Genomic DNA, 10,312 nt, shown 5'->3' with positions numbered 1-10,312 from the left:
TGGGGAGGGTAAGTGTTAGTTGGTAAGTCAGAGAGAATGCAATGTTATGGGTTTGTTTGGGGGAAGTAAACAACGGAGCTGAGCCGTGGATCTTGTACCCGGGAAAGGCCCCCAGTGGATCTCAACTTGACCTGTGGCGCTTAACCTCACCTTATTCCCTCTTCTTTGGTGTTGAGTATCGGATAGAATCTGTGTGATAGTTAGATGAGATACAGACGATCTGAAAAAAAAATGCGACAGTGAAAAAATGTGATTCACAGCGCTGATGAACTGTCGGTGCAACAAGTGGAGCGAATCAAAATCGCGGTGAAGCATCGTGCACGGACCAACATGGGGCTGGGTTCACTTCTTCACCCAGCCATCTATACTCCGTACAATCTAATAGCTTACGGAGTACTCCGTACCTCACATATACATCGAAAAATAAAGATCGTTGGTCGAAATTCATCTAGTCTATACTTCTCGACACAGGGTACACTTCAATGCCTATATAAGAACGAGAATCACATGCTAGCCGTAGTATCACTAGCAACCAAAAACAGTATATATCGAATTTCCTATTATTGACAATAACAGTGCAATATATGCATTAACCCACCAAATAATACCACAAACATATAGCCACGATACCCCTTCCTAAGTATTAAACAACTAATAACCCTAATAACCCTCATCGACTTCTCCAACCTACACCTGGGCGAATACTGTAACCACCCAGGCTGCCAGGCAACGCCCTAATTTGCTTTGCAATCAACCAACAGATCCAGTAATAAATAACATGCCCACTCCCTAACAAACTAACAACCTCCTCAGCAACAACCTCAGAGTGTGAAGCAGAGGATTAAACCAAGTATTCTCAACAGTCAGACCCCTAATAAGGTTGCCTATTAGTAAGATCCTGTGCCTAGTAAAATCCTGTGTAACAAGCATGCACGTAATGAGTCTCAGATCCATAATAGCGCGTAACCAAGTCAGCAGCAAGTCCCTTGTGGAACACAATAGCCGCACCTAGACAGCCCTGGATGCCGAGTAATCGACTATGTTAGGCCTGACATTGGCAGTATATCCAGGTAGCGAAGTAACAATGACAACCATACCATGACTTGCCTCGATCATATCGGACAGGAACTCTTGCACAAGCTTGGTGGGACAGCATGTTGACTTCGAACATATGGCGCGTCTGGGCTGAGGTTATTTTATAGTATGCTGACTCGTGCCTCTAGATTAAATCCTGATCAGCACAATACGGGGAAGCTGAGGTGCGTGAACAGCATACTTTTGCTTTCTCGGTGATAATATGGCCGAATATACTTAGGCCTTTGAATAAATTTGGTTTGATATCAGCCAGCCGGTATAAAACCATGGGAGCTGAAACTGTGGGAGCGGAAGGGCCCACAACCATCATTGTCCGGTACTGCCGAACTTGTGCATGAACCATTAACCCTAAAGCTTCCATTCTGCCCAGGCGGTTTACAACATGACCAAGCAATATCAGACTTCATCTCAATGGATCTGTGTTCTGTCCAACCATATAAGCTAATGAAAAGAAAATCTACAAACCAAACTCCAAAAACAGCCAAACTGAAGAATGAGGTATAAATCAAAACACCAAAGCCAACCAAAATGCAAACCTTTGCATTGAATATGAAAATGATATGGCGCAGCCAACTCAACAGAAATAAGTTGGAATATTGTAAAAGCATCCAAAAAAAGAAAAGCCAACAGACGTGTATGACTTGGGATGCATGCAATGTAAGGAAAATAACCACACAAGATACAATAACTCCATTCCCGAGACGTATCTCCGAGGAGGAAAGACCGTCGGAGGCAGGAAATGCTTTCGGTCCCAAAAACAAATGTAAAAAAAGACGGGAAAAAAAAAAAAAAGAAAAAAGAACGAGTCAAAGCGAACCCATCGCAGCCCAGTCATTACCTGAGAGGGGGAACGAAAGAACGTGGAGGATTGCTCGATGAATGAAAATAGGCCACACCAATCAATCACCACATAAAAAGCCCGTGTTTTCTGATCTTGTCTCCGATGCACGAGTGCCGAGTGTGAAATCGGATAGGGTTGGGGAATCATCAATGAAAAAAAAAAGAGCCGTATAGTGCACAAGGTATAGATGACAGACAAATAACAGATGTCGAGCACGGAGGGGCTCGGGCTTGAAGGGACAGGGACATGCATGATGTGTTCATAAGGAGATATGATATCAGATATTGGGTTGCGAAGCCCACAGGAACGGGACAAAAAAAAAAAAAAAAATAACTCTGACGCTAGACGCATATTTAAGGGAAGCTCATGCTGGTAGTTTGGCTGCTCAGGCTTGGGGTGTGACTGCTCAGGCTTGGGGTGTGGCTGTTCAGGCTTGGGGTGTGGCTGCTCATGCGGTTGGCTTGCGTCAAGTCAGGAGAACGATTGAAGATTTTGACGTAGATCTGAGTGAGAATGCGAGCATCGGCGCGGAGGGTGGGGGATATGTTTTCGCTTTGAACAAGGAAGCCTATGGTGCGGACGAGGAGACGCTCGAGTTGCTCTGGCTCGACGAGTTCCTGTAGACTTGACATGAAAGTTGCAGATAGGACTAGCATATTGCCGAATTGTCTGCGATGAAAATATGTTAGTATCATCTCTATATCCGATGCCCCGGAACGGGTGTCAGGGGATTCCTTACGCATGGGCAGTGCCGAAGATGTTGGTAACAATTAAACGATGTCCACCTACACCGTCAAAAGCCTCTGTGCTCTTGATAGCCGATTGAATGCAGATGTCGCAGGCAGCCTTCAGCTTCTTCGGCAGTTCGCGTAAACGGACTTTAGGGGGTTGCCAGTCAGTGGAGACTGCGGCCGGCATAGAACCCATCTCACTAGACATACGCGCCATTTTCGGAGCCCGAACAACGCTGTGTAGCATTGAGGGAGACAATTGTTGCGATGTTGGTGAGTCCACCATAGACTGACCAACTGGACCCACGCGGGCACCTGTGTGGCCGTAGTGCAGGGCATGGTAGAGGAGAGGTCGGTGAATAATATACCGGGCACCGTAATACTTGGCACGCATGCGAGCGGCATTGATTTCGTTTGCCGGCGGATCGCTTTCCTCCCACTGCATGCTTTGTGGTAGGCTTTTACGCCAGAGGTCAAGGTTGAGGCTTAGAGCCTCTTGAACGGTGGATGACCATCGTGTCTGACCTTGCTTTTCGACCTTGTATAAGTCTGTATGAACTCGATTCAAGACTTTGCGTAGATGAATTTGAGCAGAATAAAACAGCATCACCATCGTCTGGGGTGAGTTGAGATCGTTCGGTAGAATGAGTGTCCATTTTCCTTTTGGGATAGCCAACCGACCCTCGGAACGGGAAATGCCACTCGCTGGAATGTCTAGCTCTGCGAGAAGATCACTCTCCAATTGCAGACAGGTCCAATAAGCAAAGTTGTACAAGTCCTGCGTAGGCCCTTCTTCGAGTCGCTCATATCGTTTGGTTCTCACGAGAACTTGGCAAGCCCTTGAGGCCTGAGAAATCCAACTGTGGCTCTGGAAGGGATGGGCCAATTGGCCGGCATAAAGACCAGCAAGCAAGCCACACTGGACATGTTCCAGCTCGTTGCCACCCTGCAGATGGCCTAAGATTGCGGTCGCGTATCCATAGAGAGTCAGGCCAGGAATGACCTGATAGTTCTTCGTGTTCCCATGTTCATCATGCGTGTGTGTCACGTCTCGCCTTGACAGGCCCTTTATGCTTTCTTTCGTTGGAGCGGTTGAGAAAGATTGGCCAGGAGACTGGGTTGGCATAGCGTAAAGAGAACTCGAAAGCGACATCTGCATGGGCGTCGAGTCAGAGTTTGCTGGGGAGAGCACACCATTGGTAACGTATGTCCCATTTACAGTCGGCGGTGGGACAAATGGTGGCAGCGGAGGAGGAATGTCCTGGTTGAGGTAGTCAACCTTCTTGTCCATGATAGGCCCAGGGAGAGGGGCACGAGCTTCGCAAATCGCTCCGATGGCCATACACAGCAAGATCATGGCATTGTGGATATTTTTACCGACTCGTGGCCGCGGCGGGTTAGAAACAGGTTCCATGAACTCGCCACGCACACCTAAGTTGTCGTTTGACCGCCTCCTTTTGGCTGGTGGAGGACCGTCGCGAGCTAGTCGTGTGTAATTGGAAGTCGAACTTGGTGAGGTGTTCGGGCGGCAATAGCATCGGATAAAGGTATCGATCATGGCCTTCAACTCATTCTCCATAAGGAATGGGTGAAGCTTAAACATGTGGTCCATGTAGCTGTCAAAGTAGCGCTTAGCGGTCGTACCATCCAGCTTAAAATTTCCAGCTTCGTCGATGTCGACATCGGCATCCGGTCCTGCGCCATCCCCATCGGGTCGGGCCGTGGTGTCACCACCATTCGGTAATTGGCTGTCATCTGTGGTGTATGAGATCTCGCCTTGGCCGTATATGCTAATGAGACCGCGCTCTTCTTCCAACCGCATCACATAATCTTCGTCATATTCAGCGGGGTGTAACAGCCTCTTAATTGACGGCCACATCAATAGCTTGTGAGCTGCAGTTGTGTGCTCCACTGGAATGGAGAGCTCTCCCTCAGCCTCCTTTTGATCCTCGAGCCTCGGGCCTATGGGTCCAACAGATTGGCTGAATTTCGACGCGGCGGCATCCTGGCTACTCCCGGGGTCCAGAATATTTGCAGTCGAAACATGGGTCGGAAGCATCTCGGTCTTGAAAGGCGGGTCCTGCTTCATGGCCGGTGGTGGTGGTGGCAGGAGGGCCGGACGTTCTTGGACAGTCTGAGTTGGTTGTTTGACCAGCTTGTTGAACATTGGCTCTTGCATCTGCTCTTGCATTTGTTTTTGCATTTTTTCGAAACGCTCATCCATACGGTTGGCTCGCTCCTCCATACGGTTCTCTATCTGGGAGAGCCGATCCAATACCAGCTGGGTAGTTTTCTCTTGCTTGTGCGGCGGTACCTCTTTGTAGACACAGCCAAGGTTGTTCTCTTTACAGTGACTGCAATTCGGTCGTCCCTCATCACACTTTGCTTTCCTAGCTCGACATTGATCACAAGCCTATGTAGCTCAAGTATTAGTCAAAAGAAAATTCCCCGAAATAATTCTGCCTTCTACTAGTTCAACATACCTGCGTGGCTCTATTTGCCTTGCGCTGACGTGCTCCAAACGTCTGGCTTTGATAAAAAGCTTGATCATATCCGGCAGGTGGCGTAGCACTCGCCATTTGGGCACCGGGTGTCATGAACTGTGAAGCAGGAGGCAGAGCACCCGAAACGGGTGTATGTTCAGCGCTATTAATCTGATCCGGGGGTGGGTAGCCCATACGAGCGCGATAATCCGGTGAGCTCTCGTGCGGCGCGCCATTCATCGGCTGGTGGAAGTTTGGGTGGGGGGCATTGGATCTTGCGGGGAATGCACGGGCGCATGTAGGGGCAGGCCATGGCCATTTGGGCGACCATATGGGCCTTCCGATATTAATTGTGGCAGCTCACGGTTGGGCATCACGGGGTATCCCGGTGGCTGAGGCGGCAAGGGTGTCTGGGGGTTTGCGGAGGGGCGGCGGGAATCGGAGGGGTGGTTATCGAAAGTCGGAGGGTATGAAGAGCGCCATGAGGACTCGTATGCTGTATGCGGACCCGGGTGCCCATGGTGCCCGTCCGGAGGAGGCATGCGATTCATCGTAAATGGAGGGTCCGGGTGTGCGGAGGTGTGTCTGAAGCTACCAGGCGCGGCTTGTGTCGCAAATAGCCCTGGTCCTTGGCGCTGGGTATATCTTGGGCGGCCAATTTACCGTCGAGAAGCGATTTGGCTTTGGTAAATTGGAGCTTAAACCAACATGACGCTCTCTCTGAGTTGGAGTCGAGAAAGTAGGATGGAATAGAAAAGGAAAGCAATGACAGATGGTGAACCTGATATCCGAAGGAGCAAGAGTTGGAACAATGAAATTAGATCGCGCCGTTTGAAGCCTGCGAATCAAATTTGTCTAAAGCTCCGAGTTTCCCAGGTCGCAAAAATGCGGTGGTGATGTCGCAGTGGGCAACCGAGTGTGGAGCTAGACAAAGAAATAGTCAGATTACGGCGATGATCCGACCAGGGGTCTCGTTAGACCGAGATATGGGAAATATCGAAAAGAAAGAGAAAAGGGAGTCCAAATAGATCGTATCCACCCCAGGCGTATATCAGATAGATCGCAAAGCAGAAGTACTAAGGTTGGGCCACAAGGAGGGGAAAAACACCTGAAGTGGAAGTTTGGAACCTTGGGAACACATTTGATGTACTCCGTATGTATACACATATGGGGTACGCAGTATGTCAGGTATGGTAATTCTTTGTAATATAACGTACCTGTTGCTTTTGGGTAGTCAAATACCCATGAGACTAAGTGGGGGGGGTTGGAAAGGCTCGGGTACACCTTAAGAATTGTAGATTCAAGGTAATTTCAAGTTCAAGGTGACAATATCAAAGTGTCGAACTTCCAAGGTATAAGGTCCCTAGTTATTGAAAAGAGGAAAGAAAGAAAGAAAAAAAAGAATATAAACTGGGGGAGGGGGGAAAACATAAGTCATAACATAATAACATATAATAAAATATTGACTGTTATAATTACGCCTGAAGGGATCGACAGGTGTGTTTGCCCCTCCCTAGATTTAAATACATACTCTCTTTAGAATCGCGGTGACTATCAAATACCTCGAATTAAATAAAATAAAAAATAAAAAAGGCTTTGGTTTTCTCTAACCCATTAACTCATTCATCACATATATAATAAGAATATACAACATAGACCCCTGAGAAAGAAGCACAGAACTCCAACACAGTTGACAGGTCTGCTTTTTTTGTCTTTTTTTTTTTTTCCCGCTGAATTCAAGAAGCAGTGGGTCCGGCGGCTGGGGGAAATATGAGATGGTCTGCAGAAAAGAAATTAATATCATCATTCTAGGATATGGATACTATATGCATAATGTGTCTGTGAGTTGTATACATTGCAAGTAGGGATATAGAGATACCCCCAATAACTAACTAGATGTTATTAGACTACAACATATGGAAGACTAGTATGTAAGTGATATGATCGAAGCTAGGATCCTCCGCGTGGAACGGGGATCGAACTTGCCGCCCGAAGGTCAACCGCTTCGCTGGGAAATGCGCCATGCAAGTCGATTCACCCCAGTTATGATATACTGATTGGGACTGCGCTTAGTTATGACTTTGGGGCCTCGGGTTAAAGTTCAAGGTTATAGAGTAATACCAGTGTTTGAGGTTAATTTCTAATTTTATTTTTTATTTCCTATTTTTTTCGGTTTCACATTATACTAATATGACCCGTGTGTCGGACAGGGATCACTGCCTAATACCCAGGACTCGGGTCCGAAGTACTCTTGGAATATGGTATTAAGATATAGATATCGAGATCAGTCTCCAATCTATGATTATTTCCCAACAGAATGTAGAAAGTATAAGAAATAGCAATGGATGTATATACAACAGAAGTGAAATACCCTTGAATGCCCCAAGCACCCAATGACAGTCGCCGCACTGGCCGTCCATTCGGTCATCGAACTTGAAACTACACATAACTTGCAAGGGGCGCGCTTCCTTTTCCAAAACACAAACTCAACACGAACTCTGTTCGAATTCGATTGTCAAATCAGTGGGTATATAGCTCCAGATCGGCGATCTTCGAAGAAAGCTTCGAGCCCCCCGGCGCAGCGCAATGGTCATTTGAAGGGGTCCCGTAGCTCCCAGCGAGATGGTTGACGGGGCTGATCAGCAACCCAGGGCTTTGGGCACCTTACTCCCCGTGTACTGGACTGTCGTTTGATTAGATACACTTGGAAAGGCATCCACTTTCGAATGACACTTTGACTAATTAGTGAATTTGGAATGTAGTCACAACTTACGGAGTCGATAGGACAAATAATAACTATACAATAGATATAGACACAACATATATTGTACATGTATCCCGCAGGCAGAGACTGTAATTACAAGAAATAATACATGACGGAGTAAACCGGGTTCGGGGTTACCCGTCCTCCGTCCATGGTTGACGACGGGAATCATCCATGGGCTCCCAGGGGGTTTCCAGAACCTATTCTTGTCTACTCCGTACGGTGTATACACAATATACGGAGTAGAAAAAGTGGATTGGGATTGACGTGGCCCATTTAATCATGACATTTTGGCCCCGTGATATCACAGCATCAAGCCAATACTCCGTACGTTCATTCTGCTCATTTACTTCCCAACTTAGGCAGTAGCACAGTTTACCCCTGGCTTGATCAGGATGCAGCTCACGGCCTCTGTACCACAGAAGACTCAACGGTCTTCCCCAGTCGGGGTCTTCTGAGTAAGTCAAACGCGCAGATTCAAAGTAGCACAAGAACACAGAGTTGCCCCAGCATTCCTGGTATCATCATCATCGTCATATTATTATTATTATTATTTTCTTTTTGCTTCTTTTGAGTTTTAGGTTGTGTCTTGTCTGTGTAGTCCCCAACTTTAATCTACTAATAGTTAGGAAGGATTGAAGGATCGTGGCGGAGTATAAGTTCGTGGTGTATAACTATACGAGTAGTGTACGGAAGTGTGGATGGATACACATTTTAGGGCTACTTACAGTACAATAGTGCTCGATACGCGTGGAGCCAAGGCTTTTGCTAGGCAATGATTTCCTTTATTTGGTTAATTCAAATCCGTCGTAATATCGCGAAGTGGTTCTCCTATATCAACGAGATGCTCAATATAGAGCTCACGGGATTTGACGTGCATAGATGAGATCTGAGCTAAAAGGTCGGAATGAAAAACAATCCGAACCTAACCTTAGTAGCAAAGTCCATTCTTCCAATGGTGCAAATTACGAATTCCAAGACATCCCACTGGTTGACAACTGAATCTTGCCACCGTTAAGGGGCTATCAGGGTTACATGGATACTAATCACGGGCCCTTCCACTTAGCATTCAACGTTGACAAACATACGGAGTATCCAATCTGCGTTCCAGTTTTAATCTGCCCTGTCGATCTGCCGCTTCCACTCTCCTTCCACTATCCTATTTCCTGGGTTCGGGGCGGCGCATTGGTCTAGATATTTAGATCTCCGTTGTATGTGGCTACGCGTCGCAGTCAAAGTCTTGATTTTAGTGGGTATCATGGGAATTATTACGGGATTGTGGGGCTTGGCCGACTATTATTGTACAAAAGAGAAAAGGAGGAATGAACAAAGTACCAGGCAGATATCCTAGTTCCACTGGAGACCCAATTCCTTCTCCCAAGGTTAACCTCAGAAGTCCTAACAACCTAATACATCGTAAAAACAGACCTCGCCTCCGAAATAACACGGGCCTACAACGTGCAGGTAGTAACTGCACGCCATGCATATCGCAGTATGTCGATAGCTGAAATAGAGTTTGCAGAGTCATTAGATATCCAATGGCGAACGCAAGGGGCAACCATACAGGACATTATTCACTACCAAGAAATATCAAGAACCCCCAAACCAAGCCTCTCAATAATAAATAAATGGCACACCTATGTTATAGCCTGAATTCCAATACTATTCCAATACTACTGAACTATCTTAGAGCCTCAATCCCTGAGCTCGTACTGCAAAGTCAGGCTCGAGTTCCATTCCACTACTATCTACCCATACACTGAGTACTAAGAAGTATGCTGTCCCTAGAATTAGCATCATGGATTACTTTTTAATGTATTGCATAAAAGTTTGGGTCGGAGAGAAACCACCCCCCGAAATCCGAATTAGTATGAAGCAGACCTAGTTCATGATCCAATCAGGACTAAAAGATCCCCTTCACGAGACCATTGGAATGGCTCCATATGGGGAAGATGCAGACGATCTTCTTCTCCCTTGACACAAGTCCCCACATATATCGAGGGGAGGGGAAGGCAACACGGAAGGTTGCATAGTCACAGAATAGATCCAGTTCCTCGCGTTGGACTGAGACTCTGATGTAGGCAGTAAACAGGATAGAGTCTACAGTCTACACCTCCAGTATCTCGATAGGGGTGGAACAAGATACATACATTTATTTGTGTTACAGTAACATTGACAATATATCATATTGACGTGGTTGTCTCCAACTATCATATCATAGGGCTGGTGAGATACACACAAGTTGGGTAAGTATAGCCTAGAAAGGGAGTGTTGACACGCGCCAAAGACAAGGTCCAGAACCAAATTGCAACCACAACCCCAGTCTGCTACTTTCTCTCTCTCTGTTACTTATACCCAGAAACAAATCACAGGAATAGTGCAGAGTGGGGGTTCTTAC

At 46.7% G+C, this 10,312-nt stretch overlaps 1 protein-coding gene across 1 annotated transcript; it reads right to left on the bottom strand.

Moving 5' to 3' along the window:
• Nucleotides 1-2,289: 2,289 nt before the first annotated feature.
• clcA (putative C6 finger domain protein) lies at nucleotides 2,290-5,701 on the bottom strand (the record flags this gene model as incomplete). The annotated part of the gene is made up of 4 exons (XM_057215770.1): nucleotides 2,290-2,605; nucleotides 2,676-5,080; nucleotides 5,151-5,393; nucleotides 5,441-5,701. The coding sequence occupies 4 exons, from the start codon at nucleotides 5,699-5,701 to the stop codon at nucleotides 2,290-2,292; spliced, it is 3,225 nt and encodes a 1,074-aa protein (XP_057077653.1).
• Between the last annotated feature and the right edge of the window lie 4,611 nt (nucleotides 5,702-10,312).

The sequence above is a fragment of the Penicillium verrucosum genome, assembly GCF_028828655.1.
Source record: "Penicillium verrucosum strain IBT 35672 chromosome Unknown utg000001l_segment0_segment0, whole genome shotgun sequence".
Taxonomy (NCBI): domain Eukaryota; kingdom Fungi; phylum Ascomycota; class Eurotiomycetes; order Eurotiales; family Aspergillaceae; genus Penicillium; species Penicillium verrucosum.
Note: the sequence above shows the minus strand (reverse complement) of the source record. Positions and strands in the feature narration are given on the sequence as shown.